The following is a 21645-nucleotide window of genomic DNA, read 5'->3' as shown; positions in this document are numbered from 1 at the left end:
TGGAGAGCACAAACAAATCCAAGGTTTACAAGTGGGAGGAGTTTGTCATCAAAATGCAGCATTTGCGGATGACCTGCTGATCCTGATCACCAACCCGGATACAGCATTCCCTCATGTATTAGATTTATTCAGAGAATTTGGGTTTGCATCTAATTTTAAGGTGAACTACTCTAAATCAGAGGCCTTCAATATTTCTGCGCCCCCAGACTTAGTCAGTAAACTGAAGAGGACGCTGCCTTTCCAGTGGCAATCGTCCACACTGAAATACCTAGGCATATACTTGACCAGGGACATTTCAGATCTCTATGGAGCTAACTATACCCCTTTGATTGGCGACATCAAGAAGATGCTGTCCTCCCTCTCCATCCCATATGTCTCCTGGATGGGTAGAAAGAATCTGCTGAACTCTTATGTGATGCCCAAACTTCTGTACCTCATGCAAATGGTTCCTATTTTTCTAACTCAAAAGTTCTTCCGTATGGTGAGATCCATCTTCTCTTCTTTCCTATGGCAAGCAAAGAGACCTCGAATATCCTACACACATCTGACCCTCCCTCACTCTCTTGGAGGCTTTGGGATGCCGGGTGCCCAGATGTACTACAAGGCGATTCAATTGAGGATGTGGATCTCACTGTGTATGGAGGGCCATCCACCGTTGGGTTATGACATTGAAAAGGTCTCGTTGAATGACCAGCAGTGGGCGGGATTGTGGGGAATTTCACCGTCACACTCAGCATTTACTGGTCTTACGAAAGGCATATACTCAGTAATGTGTTCCTTACAGGGAGGGACCCGGGTCCTGTCAGATCCACCTATCTACTTACCAGCTCACCTGATCCCTTATTATGTTTTACCATCCAGGGTTAGTGTTCCCGACTTTTGGTCCATTTTTAGGGGTAAATCCCTTAAAGACCTCCTCTTGGAGGTGGGTTCGAGGGGCAATATCCCGTTCTATTGCTCTGGGGCATTGCCCACAGGAAATTTCCTGGATGTTCATGAATTAACGCTCTCTCTGAAGAGGATCATGCCCCAGAGCAAGGTGCCCAAAGACCCCACATGGTTGGAAAGTGTCATAAATCCTCAAGCTAAGCGCCCTAGGTGGATCTCCTTCCTTTATCACTCTCTGCTATCAGAAATTCTGCCGAAACGACCTGCGTATATTAGGAGTTGGGAGAAAGAGCTAAAAAGGTCCTTTACGGATGCAGAATTGGTCACAATAAGGCACAAATCACATGGGTTTTCCAAATGTGTGCGCATACAGGAACATTCCTTCAAAGTGTTAACCAGGTGGTATAACTACCCGAAAAAATTATTTATAGCGGGCCTAGCTAAAAGCAACAATTGTTGGAGATGCGGGCAAGGACCTGGTTCCCTCCTGCATATCTTCTGGGAATGCCCTATCGTCCAGGGGTTTTGGAAAATGGTGGAAGGCGAGGTCAATCAATTGTGCGCGACGCATATCAAGTTGACCCCAGAATCGGTCAGGCTGTGGCTACCCAATGAGTCGTGGTTTCCGGCCAAGTCCAATTTACCCACTCTTCTTGTGCAAGCAGCTCGTTTGCTTATTCCTCTAACCTGGCTCAGTACAGTTATCCCGTCTAAAGAGCAATGGCTTGACAAAGTAAACCAAATTTATAGGCTGGAGGAGTTGGTGGGTTGGGCAGCTAGGAGACACGACCTCTTTCTCAAGCTATGGTTACCCTGGAAACAATATTTGAAAGCCCAGAGGGCCAAAAATTGGAATTGGAAAACGTACAACTAGGCCACTCACTTCCTCCCCACGCCGCCTCACCCTTGTGGGGCTGTGTGGATGGAGACTGGGTGGTCCTCCTGACCGGGTGGTAACCCTAGGGGTATCAGTCTTCCCTATCACATTGTTATGCAGCTGCGGGTTCTGGGTACAAGAAATGGACCTTATTCATTCTTTTATTGCAGTTCCCAGGACTGGTCTCTTACATCCATGTGCGAAATGCAGTCTGTTAAATTGATTGTGTATGTTGAGCTATATGTCTACCTTATTGTAAAATCTGACTTGCTAAATAATTGACAGTAATTGAATGTCTGAAGATGTACCCTATGTTCATTCTGACTAAACTTTAAATAAAAAGATTTATTATAAATTGTACAAACTCAGATTGAGCCCTCCCATCGACGGATGACACCATCAATAGTCTGCAGGCGTCGGACTGGAATACAATATCGATCCACTATGGCTTGCTGCAGGAAGTTTCCTGCCGATCTGGAATCCATAAGTGCCTTCTCAGTGAATCGATTATCTCCAAACGACAATGTTGCCGGCAGAGTCAGGGGTAAAGAAAAATTATCTTCTCCTAGGGTCGCCTCTCCAACAGACCTTAGGCTCAGGGGTTTCCTAGCTTTAGGAAACAAGAACGGTGCAGATGACTGGCGCAAAGTCCTCTTGTACAGCTGTGGTCACATTCCTGTTCAGTCAGCCCGACGTGGAAGGCTGAAGGATTTGAGCTCGCTGGGAAGAAGATGCAGAATGAAAAGTTCTTCTTTCTCATGCTGCTTCTCTGGCACGTTCCTGAAACTGCAAATAGATCTGAGTGGCCAGGGAGATGAGGTCATCTAGGGTGGAAGGAACATCCTGTCCGGCCAGCTTGTCCTCAATTCTCCCATAGAGACCCTCCCAGAAGGCGGCGACGAGTTTTCCAGTACAGTTGAGAGGCCAGTGTATGGAACTGGCCTGCATACTGATATTTGAACTGGATCATTTGATGCAACTGCATTATAGAAGACACACAGGGCCGTCTTTGCCGCAGAGCAAAAGGGGCAGCTGCCCCGGGCCCAGTTGCTCCTGGGGGCCCAAGGGAGCTCCGTTTCCCGACTCCCAGTCCCATCCCATTCTGATTCCCACTATGCGCAGCGCCAGCAGCAGTCTTCAAAACAACTTACAAGCGCTGCTTAGCAAGCACGTCGGCGTCCCGCCGTCATGTGGTAAAAGGGTGTGTGTGTGTGACTCACTCACCGCAGCCTGGTGAGTGGCGCCACGGCGGAGCAGCCAGGCCAGCAGCAGGGAGTCCAGGGACTAAGTCTCCGCCTCCGGTCCGGAGCTAAAGGGATTGGGTGGTGAGTCACTCACGGCCTCACGTGACCAGACCAAGGCACCAGTGACTCACTCACCTAGTACCTACCTTACACAGCCAGACCTGAGACCTGCCACTGCCGCGCCAGGACGGGAGGAGGTAGGTAAAGCAAAAAGCAGCGCGCATATTGATTTTATTTTATATTAGAAATTTAGGCCGGTCAGTCGGTCAGGTCACCCCGAATTAATAATTAACCCCAGATGATCAGATCCATTCATAAATTAGTGGGGGATAGAGACAGACGGCCCCAGGAGACATAAGGGGTTGGGTTCAGTTCTCTTTGTCTGCAGTCTGCTGCTGAACTGTGGCCTGGGGCCCCACCACCAGGCCACATTTACTAATCTTTGCTCAGGGTCAGGGGGCCCTCATGGTGTGGACTGGACTGGTCATTTTCACTAAGGAAGAATAGTTTAACCATTTATGTGCAAAAGAGAAAATAAGAAGTCAGCTCCAATCAGATATCAATCTGCACATAGACCAAGAGTCTTGGTCTATGTGCTGCAGATATCTGATTGGAGCTGACTTAGTGACTCATTTTTTTCTCTTTTGCACATAAACGGTTAAACTATATTCCTTAGTAAAAATGACCAGTCCACACCACACCATGAGGGCCTCCCTGAGCAAAGATTAGTAAATGTGGCCCCAGCCCACAATTAGGCAGACAGAGAGAACCACTTATGTCTCTCGTCTCTCTAATAATCCACCAGTAATTTAAATAACCCCATTAGTGGGGGATTATTATAGAGACGGGAGAAATAAGGGGTTGGGTTCTCTCTGTCTGCTGAACTGTGGCCTGGGGCCACCCAGCCGGGCACATTTACTAACCTTTGCTCAGGGGGGCCCTCATGGTGTGGTGTGGACTGGTCATTTTTACTAAGGAATATAGTTTAACCGTTTATGTGCAAAAGAGAAAAAAAGAAGTCACTAAGTCAGCTCCAATCAGATATCTGCACATAGACCAAGAGTCTTGGTCTATGTGCAGATATTTGATTGGAGCTTACTTAGTGACTTCTTTTTTTCTCTTTTGCACATAAACGGTTAAACTATATTCCTTAGTAAAAAATGACCACTCCACACCACACCATGAGGGCCCCCCTGAGCAAAGGGTGACACCAGCCATAGCAATGCCACTGCCTCTATCTGTAAGTCGCTGGAGTGCACGGCAGGCTCGCTTTTCTGAAGGAAGTGGAACTGTGAACTGTCTGAACTCTGAATGGCTGTACAGTCAGTAGTGGCATGTGACACATGCGGCAATAATACTGTGTCTGCTGGGCTGCAGCCTGGTAAAGACCTGTGTCATGTCATGTGTGATGTGCATCCCAATTATGCCATACATACGTGTGCAGATACTGGTCCTGTACTCCTGTGAGGCTGCAAGGCAGGGGTGTGGTGTGACCACTCATGAGACTGCATTCTGCTTAGGCCTCATGCACACGGCCGTTGTTTGGGTCCACATCCGTTGCTCCGTTCCGTGGCCCCGCCAAAAAAATAGAACATGTCCTATTCTTGTCCGTTTTGCGGACTGGAATAGGCATGTCTACAATGGGCCCGTTCCGTTATGCAAATTGCGGAAGGCACACGGGCGGCTTCCGTTTTTTGCAGATCCGCGGTTTACTCTACGAGGTGTGTGGATTATTATTCTTTGTGTGTGTTGTGGTGGAGGGCGTGATTGCATGCTAGGGTGTGTGAAGGCGGGATCCAGGGGGCCAAAGTAAATTCTTGCCCAGGGTCCAATCAATATTAAAGACGGCCCCGAAGACGCGGCTGAGGTGGTGCGTCCCTGCTCATCGAACACCCTGCGGAAGGCCTCCAGGAAAGCCTGGCGATCCATGATGACTGGGTGATTCCTCTCCCAGAGTAGGTTGATCCAGGCCAGTGCCTCTCCAGTGAGGTGTGACATAAGGAACGCCACTTTGGCTCGGTCTGAGCAAAAGTTCGAAATGTAGGGTGCATTGATTTATGAACCCCTGACATTGTTTAGGGTCACCACTGAAGCATCGAAGGGTTGATAGGCGAGGTCTAGATCCTGGCACATAGAAAGATGGCAGAGCGGGATCCGGGTTAGCCGCAGCAGCGGGAGTTGGTGGAGCAGGGTTGGTGGATGTCAGATCATTTAGGTGCACATTCACATTGCGCACATAAGCTAAGATCTGATCCTTGCGCTCACGCTCTTAGTATAATTCGGTGACGCTGGGAGGGTTTTGAACAGTGGTGTCCATGCTCTAAGCAAACTGTAATGATCAGCAGGAGCAAACACATTTTTAAAGAATTTATTATTGTTATTTTTAATTTTCCGTGTCACTGTCTATATCTAAACAAAAACCATAAAATCCTGCAGTTTTCGCACTAGCCACTAAGCCTAATTGGCGCCCCTTCTTGGTCTGTACACATCACTTTACGGCAGTTATATATTATTCTAAACCTGCCTGTAATGTTAAGGAGATATCCCCTTTGTGTATAGATAAGGATGGGTTCATATCTGTGCTGTGAACTCCGGCATTCTGTTCCAGTAATGGGATCCGGCGGTAATCCGCTCACTGTATCTGGTGTGCATGCTGCCTTTCAGCCAGACGAAAAATGCTACACGCAACGTTTTTTGTCTGGCTGAAAGTTGTCATATATGCCAGAAAGTGGCCAGACTCCTGCTAGATCCCATTATTGTGAGTGGGACTCCGGTGGTGATGTCTCAGATATAAATCCAACCTAAGGGCTGTATTACACCAACAGATTATCTAACGAATATCTGTCCAATCAGACCAATAGTTGGTGTGTATAAGAAAAGATCTGTGTGTGTAATAGGCCATCTAACTAATGATTGATCAGAAAATAAATCTGTAATCAGAATGGAACATTACTCATGTACGATGATCCACTATTTGTCATTTCAAGCTGATGTAACAGCTGAGGCACTTTTACTATATTGGTAGCCTCAGTCCCATTGGTATCTTTGCTATGAACTTTCTTCTATTTAGATATGGTTTGGTGCAAATACTATAGAAATTTTTTGGCTTAGGCTACTTTCACACTAGTGTTAATACTTTCCGGTATTGAGATCCGTCATAGGGTCTCAATACCGGAAAAACGCTTCTGTTTGTCCCCATTCATTGTCAATGGGGACAAAACGTAACTGAACAGAATGGAATTCTCCAAAATGCATTCCGTTCTGTTCTCAAACCGGAGAGCAAACCGCAGCATGCTGCGGTTTGCTTTCCATCCTGGAATGCGGAGCAAAACAGATCCGTCATGACCCACAATGCATGTCAATGGGTACGGATCAGTTTTCTCTGACACAATCTGACACAATAGAAAACGGATCTGTCCCTCATTGACATTCAGTGGAGATCATGACGAATCTGTCTTGGCCATGTTAAAGATAATACAGTAGAAAGGGATCCGTTCAGAACCGATGTTGATGGTTGTATTATCAGTAACGGAAGCGTTTTTGCTGAACCCTGCAGGATCCATAAAAACGCTAGTGTGAAAGTAGCCTTAAAGAGGTTTCATCACAGACAACGCCATTCAGTTGATGAGACTGGTTCCAGCACCCCTAGCAAACAGCAGATCTTGATGGGTAACCCAGGGCCAGCCAAGGCATTCCCCCTGTAACGTGATACTACAGGGTGATCATTACGTAATTACTCATACCTACCAGTCAGGATTCGGCTCTCATTTTTAATAGATTTTTTGGGGAAATCAAGTCAGTGACATGATTGGTTACTAGGGGCAATTCAATGAGTTTTGAACTTTGTCCACCATTTAGTTAAGAGATTTATTTCCTATCGCAATTTTGGTTCTCTAACAGATCATTTTATTTCTGCCTGTACCCTTCACAACAGAAAATCCATTGCTTTCACATAAATTTAATCACAAGCTGTCCAGATTTTTCTGTGGATTTTGAACAACAAAAAAAACTTAGTGCTGTTTTCTGTGAATTACAAAAAAAATATTAAAGAGGATCTGTGTAATAAAACCTTTTGCTCAGGGTTGGGCAAGCCATGTGACCCCTCTTAGACAAGCAGCCAAGACAGACACACTACTGGGCAAGATTTATCATTAGCACAAGTCAGAATAATGGAGTGAAAAAGTCGAAAAAAAATGCGCAAACGCTAAAACTGCGCACAAATTTGCGACTTTTTTCTGCTCTGCACTATGCTCGCCAGTTTTCTGAAAGTGGGCGTGTTTTCTTATGTAAATTAATCTCTAAACAGATTTACTATTGGGACTATTTAAAAAGTAGCAAAAAAGTCGCAAAAAAATGCGCAATTTCACTCCAGTGAGGACCATGCTTATCTTATGAGACTTTTTAATTGAACATGCGACTTTTTCATAAAAACGTGCAACTTTTTCATAAAGATGTGTGACTTTTGTAAAGCTGCTTACTGACAGATAAATTGCTACCGTCAAACCACATTTATTACAGTCTTAAAGGGCCGATCATAAATCTGACTTGGCTAAAACTGACTTTAGCCATATGTGAAAGTGGAGTAAGCTGTCAGAGTAATGATAAATCTGGCCCACTGACTCTTCTTTCTCACAAACCTCTAACCTTGCCTGTCTCTGGCTGTAAGGCACTTGGCTGCAGTAGAAGCCCTTCCCCACTGCACTGTCTTCCCTAAAACAGGAGGTAGGCTTGCCGCCCATAGAAAACTACATCTTGGACTGACTGAATGTCAAAAAGATTGTACAAACCGGATTCCAGAAAAGTTGGGACACTAAACAAATTGTGAATAAAAACTGAATGCAATGATGTGGAGATGGCAAATGTCAATATTTTATTTGTAATAGAACGTAGATGACAGATCAAACGTTTAATCCGAGTAAATGTATAATTTTAAAGGAAAAATACATTGATTCCAATTTTCACGGTGTCAACAAATCCCCAAAAAGTTGGGGCAAGTAGCAATAAGAGGCTGGAAAAAGTAAATTTGAGCATAACGAAGAGCTTGAAGACCAATTAACACTAATTAGGTCAATTGGCAACATGATTGGGTATAAAAAGAGCTTCTCAGAGTGGCAGTGTCTCTCAGAAGCCAAGATGGGTAGAGGATCACCAATTCCCACAATGTTGCGCAGAAAGATAGTGGAGCAATATCAGAAAGGTGTTACCCAGCGAAAAATTGCAAAGACTTTGCATCTATCATCATCAACTGTGCATAACATCATCCGAAGATTCAGAGAATCTGGAACAATCTCTGTGTGTAAGGGTCAAGGCCGTAAACCATACTAGATGCCCGTGCCCTTAAACGACACTGCACCACAAACAGGAATGCTACTGTAAAGGAAATCACAGAATGGGCTCAGGAATACTTCCAGAAACCATTGTCAGTGAACACAATCCACCGTGCCATCCGCCGTTGCCAGCTGAAACTCTACAGTGCAAAGAAGAAGCCATTTCTAAGCAAGATCCACAAGCTCAGGCGTTTTCACTGGGCCAGGGATCATTTAAAATGGAGTGTGGCAAAATGGAAGACTGTTCTGTGGTCAGACGAGTCACGATTCGAAGTTCTTTTTGGAAATCTGGGACGCCATCTCATCCGGACCAAAGAGGACAAGGACAACCCAAGTTGTTATCAACGCTCAGTTCAGAAGCCTGCATCTCTGATGGTATGGGGTTGCATGAGTGCGTGTGGCATGGGCAGCTTGCATGTCTGGAAAGGCACCATCAATGCAGAAAAATATATTCAGGTTCTAGAACAACATATGCTCACATCCAGACTTCATCTCTGTCAGGGAAGACCCTGCATTTTTCAACAAGATAATGCCAGACCACATTCTGCATCAATCACAACATCATGGCTGCGTAGGAGAAGGATCCGGGTACTGAAATGGCCAGTTTGCAGTCCATATCTTTCACCTATAGAGAACATTTGGCGCATCATAAAGAGGAAGTTGCAACAAAGAAGGCCCAAGACGATTGAACAGTTAGAGGCCTGTATTAGACAAGAATGGGAGAGCATTCCTATTTCTAAACTTGAGAAACTGGTCTCCTCGGTCCCCAGACGTCTGTTGAGTGTTGTAAGAAGAAGGGGAGATGCCACACAGTGGTGAAAATGGCCTTGTCCCAACTTTTTTGGGGATTTGTTGACACCATGAAATTCTGATTCAACATATTTTTCCCTTAAAATGGTACATTTTCTCAGTTTAAACTTTTGTTCCATGATTTATGTTCTATTCTGAATAAAATATTAGAAGTTGGCACCTCCACATCATTGCATTCAGTTTTTATTCACGATTTGTATAGTGTCCCAACTTTTTTGGAATCCGGTTTGTATTTTAGTTTTTTAGCGTTGCAAAAATGAGCTTGACGGTAAAACAATTTTGGTACTTTAATATTCTAGGAAGTGAGATGACTTTTACTTTGTGAGCTATTTCAGTATAGAAATCATTCACTGTTTAGGGGTTGATCTTTTTTATAGACTTGAAATATGTATTTTACTCCTTTTTCTTCCTGAATTCCAGCTGGAATGCCTGGATATCTGAAATGAAAAGTAAAATCATTATCGTATATGTCAGCACTCTACCTGCAAACATTTTACCTATGGTTCCCATTAGAGACCTAGCTTTATATTAGCTGCTCAGCAAGCAGAAGACACCTATCTAATTCTTTATTTGTACATTTGGAAAAGAGAACGTGCTGAAACTGAAATAGAGCCACCTTCTCTATGGCTACCATATCGGCCTTATGCACATGGTACAGGAAATGTTAATTAGATACAGACATAGCCTCAATACCGATTTGCTCACTGTAATTCAGTACATTACGCCATACGGTGCGGTAAGATAATGCTATACATGCTGCCCTTCTTTAATTCAGTATAATATGTAGTAGATGGGGAAGAAGAACAATGCTATGCAGATGGTGGCTCCTGGGAACACGAGTTTAAAGTGGGAACCATGTCATCCTTAGGTTCAACATTCTATGAAAAGATATATATATATATAGCTTATACAGAAGACCAACTACCTTACAGATATAAAAACCAATATGTACCCCAACCAGGGAATCTATTGCTACTCAAGGAGTAGATAACTAGCATAAGCCTATGGCAAAACACCATAATACAAAACCTACAAATGACTGCCAGACCGCTTATAAGGTTCGCCGAAACGCTGGAGGAGACACAGCATGGGTAACCGTTCTATGTCCTTTGATTGTGTATTAACATGTCTTTGCATTTGCACTTTATCCTCCATCATATGACATAGATGGACTGATTTATGGACGTAGTATCCACTGTGTTTATTCTCCACATGATGTTGTTTCTTTCCCTGCACTATACTCTTTTTTAATCATGTTTGTATAATATGTGTAATCATGTAATAAAATGACATTAATTTCAGTCATGGCCGTAAATGTTGGCACCCCTGAAATTTTTCAAGAAAATGAAGTATTTCTCACAGAAATGTATTGCAGTAACACATGTTTTGCTATACACATGTTTATACCCTTTGTGTGTATTGAAACAAAACCTAAAAAGGGAGGGGAAAAAAGCAAATTGAACATGTCACACCAAACTCCAAAAATGGGCTGGACAAAATTATTGGCACCCTTTCAAAACTGGGGATAAATAAGATTGTTTCAAGCATGTGATGCTCCTTTAAACTCACCTGGGGCAAGTAACAGGTGTGGGCAATATAAAAATCACACATGAAAGCAGATAAAAAGGAGAGGAGTTCACTTGGTTTTTGCATTGTGTGTCTGCGTGCGCCACACTAAGCATGGACACCAGAAAGAGGAGAAGAGAACTGTCTGAGGACTTGAGAACCAAAATTGTAGAAAAATATCAACAATCTCAAGATTACAAGTCCATCTCCAGAGATCTAGATTTGCCTTTATCCACAGTGTGCAACATTATCAAGAAGTTTGCAACTCATGGCACTGTAGCTAATCTTCCTGGGCGTGGACGGATAGTCTGGATGGTGGATAAGCAGCCCCAAACAAGTTCCAAAGATATTCAAGCTGTCCTGCAGGCTCAGGGAGCATCAGTGTCAGCGCGAACTATCCGTCGACATTTAAATGAAATGAAACGCTATGGCAGGAGACCCAGGAGGACCCCACTGCTGACACAGAGACATAAAAAAGCAAAGCTAAATTTTGTAAAAATTAACTTGAGTAAGCCAAAATCCTTCTGGGAAAACATCTTGTGGACAGATGAGACCAAGATAGAGCTTTTTAGTAAAGCACATCATTCTACTGTTTACCGAAAATGGAATGAGGCCTACAAAGAAAAGAACACAGTACCTATAGTGAAATATGGTGGAGGTTCATTGATGTTTTGGGGTTGTTTTGCTGCCTCTGGCACTGGGTGCCTTGATAGTGTGCAAGATATCATGAAATCTGAGGATTACCAACGGATTTTGGGTCGCACTGTAGAGCCCAGTGTCAGAAAGCTAGGTTTGCGTCCGAGATCTTGGGTCTTCCAGCAGGACAATGACCCCAAACATATGTCAAAAAGCACCCAGAAATGGATGGCAACAAAGACTGGAGACTTCTGAAGTGGCCAGCAATGAGTCCAGATCTAAATCCCATGGAACACCTGTAGAGAGATCTTAAAATTGCTGTTGGGAAAAGGAGCCCTTCCAATAAGAGAGACCTGGAGCAGTTTGCTAAGAAAGAGTTGTCCAAAATTCTGGGTGAGAGGTGTCAGAAGCTTATTGATGGTTATAGGAAGCGACTGATTTCAGTTATTTTTTTCCAAAGGGTGTGCAACCAAATATTAAAGTATAACTGTCGTATATATTTTTTTTGGAGTATTGGATTGTGGTGATTAATATCACCTTGGTGGCCCTATTTCAACTTTTCACTGTGTATTCAATTACCCCTTAATTCCACATTTTTGTTCGCTGTACTGCCTACTTTTACTTGTGCTTAAAATAGGGTTGCTAGGCATGGTCCGTCTATCTGTTGAAGGATGGAGCACGCAGAGTGCAGGGTCACATTACTGACAGCCAGGGACTGTAAGTAAATGATTAAAGCCAGGTCCTCCCCAGCAGCTGATAACAGTGCCTGGGCTATGTGCACTTCTCCTTGTCCCTGCACTTGGCAAACACTCCCTCACTCAGCAGACTTGGAGAATGCAGAGTTGAAGCAGCGCAGACTAGGGAAGGGAGATCTGCCATCTGCTCAGTGTATAAATGAAAGCAACATGTGGTAAGAGGACCCCTTTGTGCTGCAGGAGATTAACCCTTTAGGGGGAGGGCTCTGGTTACTGACTTTTGGGGGGCTATTGTTACTGGCTAGTGAGGGCAGGCGGGATTAGCCTCAGGGTGAGGGCAGTGGCGGCCATCTTAACTGAATAGTGAAATTGCATTTTTGTGTAGACTGGTTGCTAAGGGTTGAATGTTATTAAATATGGGGTAAGTCAGTCTAATAGTAACTGATTCTGGAATATCATGTTATTAGTAACTACATATTTGAAAATTGAAATTAGAGTCTAAATGTGACAGTTATCCTTTAAGTTAAGGGTGCCAATAATTTTGTCCAGCCCATTTTTGGAGTTTGGTGTGACATTATGTCCAATTTGCTTTTTTTCCTCCTTTTTTGGTTTTGTTCCAATACACACAAAGGGAATAAACATGTGTATAGCAAAACATGTGTTACTGCAATACTTTTCTGTGAGAAATACTTCATTTTCTTGAAAAATTTCAGGGGTGCCAACATTTACGGTCTGGCAGCTAGGTTTTACCTTACAGATATACAGCTCAACGGGAGCCCTGCTGGGGAAAATGGAGCTCTAACTGCTATAAAGATACATAACTAAAAATAATCAATAAATGAAAATAGATTCATTTCTAATAATACATTATTTTCTATCCATGTTTTACATGATGGTTAGAATCATTTAAAGGGCGTCTGCCACTTACTTTACACATACAGGAAGTGCAGAATTATTAGGCAAGTTGTATTTTTGAGGATTAATTTTATTATTGAAACATAGAAACATAGAATGTGTCGGCAGATAAGAACCATTTGGCCCATCTAGTCTGCCCAATATACTGAATACTATGGATAGCCCCCGGCCCTATCTTATATGAAGGATGGCCTTATGCCTATCCCATGCATGCTTAAACCCCTTCACTGTATTTGCAGCTACCACTTCTGCAGGAAGGCTATTCCATGCATCCACTACTCTCTCAGTAAAGTAATACTTCCTTATATTACTTTTAAACCTTTGCCCCTCTAATTTAAAACTGTGTCCTCTTGTGGTAGTTTTTCTTCTTTTAAATATGCTCTCTTCCTTTACCGAGTTGATTCCCTTTATGTATTTAAAAGTTTCTATCATATCCCCTCTGTCTCTTCTTTCTTCCAAGCTATACATATTAAGGTCCTTTAACCTTTCCTGGTAAGTTTTATCCTGCAATCCATGTACTAGTTTAGTAGCTCTTCTCTGAACTCTCTCTAGAGTATCTATATCCTTCTGGAGATATGGCCTCCAGTACTGCGCACAATACTCCAAGTGAGGTCTCACCAGTGTTCTGTACAGCGGCATAAGCACTTCACTCTTTCTACTGCTTATACCTCTCCCTATACATCCAAGCATTCTGCTGGCATTTCGTGCTGCTCTATTACATTGTCTTCCCACCTTTAAGTCTTCTGAAATAATTACTCCTAAATCCCTTTCCTCAGATACTGAGGTCAGGACTGTGTCAAATATTCTATATTCTGCCCTTGGGTTTTTACGCCCCAGGTGCATTATCTTGCACTTATCCACATTAAATTTCAGTTTCCAGAGTTCTGACCATTCTTCTAGTTTTCCTAAATCCTTTTCCATTTGGCGTTTCCCTCCAGGAACATCAACCCTGTTACATATCTTTGTGTCATCAGCAAAAAGACAAACCTTACCAGCGAGGCCTTTTGCAATATCACTTATGAAGATATTAAACAAAATCGGTCCCAGTACAGATCCCTGTGGAACCCCACTGGTAACATTACCTTGTTTTGAATGTTCTCCATTGACTACAACCCTCTGTTGTCTGTCACTCAGCCACTGCCTAATCCACTCAACAATATGGGAGTCCATGCTCAATGACTGCAGTTTATTGATAAGTCTTCTATGTGGGACAGTGTCAAAAGCCTTACTAAAATCTAGATATGCGATGTCTACTGCACCTCCACCGTCTATTATTTTATTCACCCAGTCAAAAAAATCTATAAGATTTGTTTGACATGATCTCCCTGAAGTAAACCCATGTTGTTTTTCATCTTGCAATCCATGGGATTTTAGATGTTCCACAATCCTATCCTTTAATAGGGTTTCCATTAATTTGCCTACTATTGATGTCAGACTCACTGGTCTATAGTTGCTCGATTCCTCCCTACTACCTTTCTTGTGAATGGGCACGACATTTGCCAATTTCCAATCTTCCGGGACGACTCCTGTTACTAATGATTGGTTAAATAAATCTGTTAACGGTTTTGCCAGCTCACCACTAAGCTCTTTTAATAATTTCGGGTGTATCTCATCAGGCCCCTGTGACTTATCTGTCTTCACCTTAGACAGCAAACTTAGAACATCTTCCTCTGTAAAGATACATGCATCAAACGATTTAATAGTCATTCTTTCTAGTGGAGGTCCTTCTCCTTTTTCTTTTGTAAAAACTGAACAGAAGTATTCATTAAGGCAGTCGGCTAGCCCTTTATTCTCTTCTACATACCTTCCGTCCTTTGTTTTTAATTTAGTTATTCCTTGTTTTAATTTCCTTTTTTCATTTATATATCTGAAGAATGTCTTATCCCCTTTTTTCATAGACTGAGCTAGTTTTTCTTCTGCCTGCGCTTTAGAAGTTCTTATAACTTGCTTGGCCTCTCTCTGCCTAATCTTGTAGATTTCCTTATCTTCATTGCTCTGGGTTTTTTTATAATTACAAAATGCTAGCTTTTTATTTTTAATAATTTGGGCCACTTCTGCTGAGTACCACATTGGTCTCCTCCTTTTTTTGCTTTTACTGACGAGTCTAATGCAATTTTCTGTTGCCTTCAATAATGCACCTTTTAAGTAGTCCCGATTCTCCTGGACTCCATGTAATCCGTTCCAGTCTGATAAGGACTCATTTATGACTAATTTCATTTTTGAAAAGTCTGTTTTTCTAAAATCTAAAACTTTTGTTTTTGTGTGGTGGGACTCTTTCACAGTTCTTATATTAAACCACACTGACTGGTGATCACTAGATCCCAAGGTTTCGCCTACAATGACATCATATACCGAATCCCCGTTTGTGAATACCAAATCCAAAATGGCCTCCCTCCGGGTTGGCTCCTCAACCACTTGTTGTAGAGATAACCCCAGTAGGGAATTTAGAATATCTGTACTCCTGGTAGAACTTGCTATTTTGGTTTTCCAGTTTATATCTGGAAGATTGAAATCTCCCATAATGATAACTTCTCCTTTCATTGTCATTTTAGCTATTTCTTCAACTAGTAGATCATCTAGTTCTTTAACTTGACCAGGTGGTCTATATATCACACCTACACGAGTTACTGCATGGTTAGCAAACTGCAACGTAACCCAAACTGACTCTATGTTGGCCTCACCAACTTGTATTAGGTTAGATTTAATGCTATCTTTCACATACAGGGCCACTCCTCCTCCTTTCTTGCCTTCTCTGTCTCTTCTGTATAAAGAGTACCCTGGTATGGTTATGTCCCAGTCATTTCTTTCATTAAACCATGTCTCCGTAACAGCCACTAAATCTACATTCTCAGATGCCATTATTGACCCAAGTTCATTGATTTTTTTACCTAAACTGCGAGCATTTGTAGACAGGACTCTGAGCTTATCATTTCTTAACCTCTGTGCTTCTGACCTGTTCTGGCATTGTTTCGGGGGGCAATTGGACTCTTTTATTTTCACTCTTTTGCCCCCCCTTCCTAGTTTAAATACTCTTTCGCAAATTCTTGGAGCTGTTCACTAAGTACATTTGTTCCTTTGAGAGAAAGATGCAAACCATCTTTTTTGTACAGTTCCTTTCTATTCCAAGTAGAGCTATCATGAGAAACAAAGCCAAATCCTTGCTCTTGACACCATTTACCAAGCCATATGTTGAACTCCTTTATGCGCCTCTGCCTATCATTCTGAACATTATGCACAGGCAGAACTTCAGAAAATGAAATGAAATGAAATTGAACAACAACCATGTTCTCAATGAACCCAAAAAACTCATTAATATCAAAGCTGAATATTTTTGGAAGTAGTTTTTAGTTTGTTTTTAGTTTTAGCTATTTTAGGGGGATATCTGTGTGTGCAGGTGACTATTACTGTGCATAATTATTAGGCAACTTAACAAAAAACAAATATATACCCATTTCAATTATTTATTTTTACCAGTGAAACCAATATAACATCTCAACATTCACAAATATACATTTCTGACATTTAAAAACAAAACAAAAACAAATCAGTGACCAATATAGCCACCTTTCTTTGCAAGGACACTCAAAAGCCTGCCATCCATGGATTCTGTCAGTGTTTTGATCTGTTCACCATCAACATTGCGTGCAGCAGCAACCACAGCCTCCCAGACACTGTTCAGAGAGGTGTACTGTTTTCCCTCCTTGTAAATCTCACATTTGATGATGGACCACAGGTTCTCAATGGGGTTCAGATCAGGTGAACAAGGAGGCCATGTCATTAGATTTTCTTCTTTTATACCCTTTCTTGCCAGCCACGCTGTGGAGTACTTGGACGTAGGGTTGTTGCGGGTATCGAAATTTCGATACCCAATCGATACTTTTGTCCCGGTATCGATACGATACCGGGATTTCCGTTTTTTCGATACTGGGCTGCGCTTCTGCGCAGTCTAGTATCTCTGAACATGAGCGCGCTGCTATCGGCGCGCTCATGTTCTCTCTCAGCAGCACGGGGAGAAGGAAGCTGTCCTCCCTCCCCCTGTGCTGCTGCCGCTGCCACCAATGAGAAGAGAGGGGCGGAGGAGGGGCGGCAATGAGAAGAGAGGGGCGGAGGAGGGGCGGCAATGAGAAGAGAGGGGGTGGAGGAGGGGCGGCAATGAGAAGAGAGGGGCGGAGGAGGGGCGGGCGCACTGCGCCCCCAATGATAGGATTACTATCGGAGCGATGGGAGGAGACATCAGCTTCACTAGTGGGCGTTCCTTTTCCCTGCGCTGCGATTGGACAGCGCTACAGCCAGGGAGAAGGAACGCCCACTAGTGAAGCTGATGTCTCCTCCCATCGCTCCGATAGTAATCAGCAGCATGTGGAGCAGGAGAGGAGACAGTAATGGGGCACTGCGGGCGAACGGAGCGGCGCCCAGGACTAAATGGTGAGTGCTGAGACATCGCTGGGCGCCGCTCTGTGTGGCCTAATAGTGAAAGTCTGGACTCATACAGTAGTCAGTCTTTAACACATACAGGAGGCGGGTGCCGGCAGCAGAATCGCATTGCCGGCACCCTGCCCCTGACAGGGAGCTGCGATCAGCGGCAGTTAACTGCCGCTGATCTGCTAGTACCCGCCTCCTGTATAAAGGGGTAAAATCATTGGTGGTGCAGTGTGCCCCCCCCCCCCCTCAATCCCCCCATCCCATTAAAATCATTGGTGGCACAGTGCGCCGGCCCCTCTCAACCCTCCAGTATTAAAATCATTGGTGGCAGTGGCCACAGGGACCTCTCCACTCCCCCTCATTGGTGGTGCAGTGGCAGCTTCTGATCGGAGCCCCAGCTGTGTAAGCCTGGGGCTCCGATCGGTTACCATGGCAGCCAGGAAGCCCTGGTTGCCATGGTAACATCCCTGATGCTGTGTGCACAAAGCACAGAGCAGCAGGGACAGTGTGGAGTCCTATTCACCCTGATAGAGATCTATCAGGGTAAATAGGAAAAGGGATGAAAGATCCCAGGTTCTAGCCCCTAAGGGGGGAAATAGTTATTAAATAAAAAGTGAAAAAAAAAAAAACACTAAAATATGAAGTATAAATCACCCCCCTTTTCCCAATTTCACATATAAAATATATAAATAAACATATTACATCGCCACGTCAGAAAAGTCCAAACTATTAAAATATAAAAAAAAAATCTAGGTGGTGAATGCCGGAACAGAAAAAATAAAATAAAAACTGCGCGATTCGCCATTTTTAAAAATGAGGAATGCACGTGGCTTTTTTTGTTTATTTTTTTCGCGTGGTATCGAATGGTATCGAGTATCGCAATACTTTTTCATGGTATCGAAACCGAATCAAAAATTTGGTATCGCAACAACTCTACTTGGACGCGTGTGATGGAGCATTGTCCTGCATGAAAATCATGTTTTTCTTGAAGGATGCAGACTTCTTCCTGTACCACTGCTTGAAGAAGGTGTCTTCCAGAAACTGGCAGTAGGACTGGGAGTTGAGCTTGACTCCATCCTCAACCCGAAAAGGCCCCACAAGCTCATCTTTGATGATACCAGCCCAAACCAGTACTCCACCTCCCCCTTGCTGGCGTCTGAGTCGGACTGGAGCTCTCTGCCCTTTACCAATCCAGCCACGGGCCCATCCATCTGGCCCATCAAGACTCACTCTCATTTCATCAGTCCATAAAACCTTAGAAAAATCAGTCTTGACGTTTCAGCTTGTGTGTCTTGTTCAGTGGTGGTCGTCTTTCAGCCTTTCTTACCTTGGCCATGTCTCTGAGTATTGCACACCTTGTGCTTTTGGGCACTCCAGTGATGTTGCAGCTCTGAAATATGGCCAAACTGGTGGCAAGTGGCATCTTGGCAGCTGCACGCTTGACTTTTCTCAGTTCATGGGCAGTTATTTTGCGCCTTGGTTTTTCCACACGCTTCTTGCGACCCTGTTGACTATTTTGAATGAAACGCTTGATTGTTCGATGATCACGCTTCAGAAGCTTTGCAATTTTAAGAGTGCTGCATCCCTCTGCAAGATATCTCACTATTTTTTACTTTTCTGAGCCTGTCAAGTCCTTCTTTTGACCTATTTTGCCAAAGGAAAGGAAGTTGCCTAATAATTATGCACACCTAATATAGGGTGTTGATGTCATTAGACCACACCCCTTCTCATTACAGAGATGCACATCACCTAATATGCTTAATTGGTAGTAGGCTTACGAGCCTATACAGCTTGGAGTAATACAACATGCATAAAGAGGATGATGTGGTCAAAATACTAATTTGCCTAATAATTCTGCACGCAGTGTATTTAACTGTCATCATTGCCCTTTAGGTGATATACGGTAAACAGTTAATAGATTGTACCTTTCTTTATGTTTTCTTTGTATTTGATGATATATGCTAATTACTTGCAAGTACCCAGGGGCATTCCCCAACTGATGCAAGTGCCCATGGCCTCCAGAGAATGCCAATAATCTCTCATCCCATGTTTCAGGGCTCCGCTTGTGAGCTCCGTTTGAAGGCTCTCACAAGCGGCCCCGAACGCATCCGTAATGCCCCAATGCATTCTGAGTGGATGCGGATCCGCTCAGAATGCATCAGTCAGGCAGCGTTCAGCCTCCGCTCAGCAGGCGGACACCCGAACGCTGCTTGCAGCGTTCGGGTGTCCGCCTGGCCGTGCGGAGGCAAACGGATCTGTCTAGACTTACAATGTAAGTCAATGGGGACGGATCCGTTTGAAGTTGACACAATATGGCTAAATTTTCAAACGGATCCGTCCCCCATTGACTTTCAATGTAAAGTCTGGACGGATCCGTCTGAACAACTTTCACACTTAGAATTTTTTCTAAACTATAATGCAGACGGATCCGTTCTGAACGGATACAAACGTCTGCATTATAGAAGTGGATCCGTCTGTGCAGACACCAGACGGATCCGCTCTGAACGCAAGTGTGAAAGTAGCCTTGACAGCTCAGTGTCCTTACATCACTGACTCTGCTCCCTGAAATCCCTCGCCAGCTCGCCTCACTGCCGGGCCCAGGCATACGCAGTCAGTTCACTGATGCAGTTGCCCACAGTGGGCAGTGTACAGCGCATGCCTGGGCCCGGCAGTGAAGTGAGCAGAAACAGTGAGGTAAGGACACTGGGCTTACAGTGAAACATGGGAGGAGAGATCAACAGCAGTCTCCAAAGGGCATGGGCACTTGCATTAGTGTGGAATCCCCCGAGCACTTACCAGTCACTAGTATATACACTGAGCAAAAATATAAACGCAACACTTTCAGTTTTTCTCCCATTTTGCATGAGCTGAACTCAAAAGATCTGAAACATTTTCTACATACACAAAAGACCCATTACTCTCAAATATTGATCACAAATCTGTCTTAATCTGTGTTAGTGAGCACTTCTCCTTTGCCGAGATAATCCATCCCACCTCACAGGTGTGGCATATCAAGGTGCTGATTAGATAGCATGAATATTGCACAGATGTGCCTTAGACTGCCCACAATAAAAGGACACTCTGAAATGTGCAGTTTGATCACACAGCACAATGCCACAGATGTCGCAGCGTTTGAGGGAGCGTGCAATTGGCATGCTAACTGCAGGAATGTCTACCCGAGCTGTTGCCCATGCAATGAATGTTAATTTTTTTAAATCAGATAATTTTTATTGAAATAAAATCAAAAAACAAAAACAAATGTTTTCATTAAATACAATAACAAAATCCCCCATAACACAAACATTGAATGAGATGAGCAGCAAATATAACATATCATCCAGATACATTTAGAATATATGCAATACAAAGATTACAATAGTGAACTCAACAATGGAGACAATGGAGACATCGGCAGACCCGTGATACCAATTCCATGGGTCAACGAGCAAAGATGGTAAGTATGGTTTCAATAGCGAAGGTAAGGGAGACAACGGCAGACTCCCCCCACCAATTACGCTGACTGACAGGTAAGGATGGTAAATATAACCCCTGTATTCAGGGATAAGGAGACAGTGGCACACCCCCAGTACACATTCCTTTGGCTAATAGTCATACATTGTCAGTTGCAATCGCACATGCGCCACCATTGCACTAAGGACGACCTGGAATAATCCAGCTACCATGGTGCAAGGACAGCCACTGGCTGCACACCCCAGATCTATCTATCCACGTTCCCCATACGGAATCAAATTTCGATAAACAGTTTCGCTTCAAGTTCGTTCCCCTCTCCAGCCTTATGACCACATTCATCCTAGCCACAAATTCAGCAAAGCTAGGAGGAGTCGGCTCAATCCATTTAGCAGCAATGGTTTTTCTAGCCTAATATAAGATTCTATTAATACCTGTCTTAATGGGAGGTTGCAGGGACTCAGAGTCGAACAATCCGAGTATGCACATTTTTGCGTCTAATGTATATTTAGCACAGTATATTTTATTAATCAGGGTTATTATCTTAGACCAATACCTATGCAGAGTGCTGCATTGCCAGATCATGTGGAACAACCCGGCGTCATCTGTCCTGCATTTCGGACATAAGGAGTCAGGGCGACACCCTATCATCTTCAGCAATGAATGTTCATTTATCTACCATAAGCCGTCTCCAAAGGCGCTTCAGAGAATGTGGCAGTACATCCAACCGGCCTCACAACCGCAGACCACGTGTAACCACACCAGCCCAGGACCTCCACATCCAGCATGTTCACCTC

The 21645-nt window shown here is 43.6% G+C and overlaps 1 protein-coding gene across 1 annotated transcript in view; it reads right to left on the bottom strand.

Annotated features, from left to right (window-relative positions):
* Positions 1-6917: 6917 nt before the first annotated feature.
* The window catches only part of LOC121007535 (dihydrofolate reductase-like), a 59148-nt gene continuing 44420 nt past the window's right edge, over positions 6918-21645 (bottom strand). Inside the window, exons 7-9 of the mRNA XM_040439542.1 lie at positions 9379-9583; positions 7626-7791; positions 6918-7143 (exon numbers count right to left, since the gene is read on the bottom strand). Coding sequence (XP_040295476.1) covers positions 9490-9583 — 94 coding nt within the window. The 3' untranslated portion in view covers positions 6918-7143; positions 7626-7791; positions 9379-9489. The remainder of the gene's footprint in view (positions 7144-7625; positions 7792-9378; positions 9584-21645) is intronic.

This window comes from Bufo bufo, chromosome 1, assembly GCF_905171765.1.
Source record: "Bufo bufo chromosome 1, aBufBuf1.1, whole genome shotgun sequence".
Lineage (NCBI taxonomy): Eukaryota > Metazoa > Chordata > Amphibia > Anura > Bufonidae > Bufo > Bufo bufo.
The sequence above is the reverse complement of the archived record's forward strand: the minus strand, read 5'-3'. Positions and strand labels throughout refer to the sequence as shown.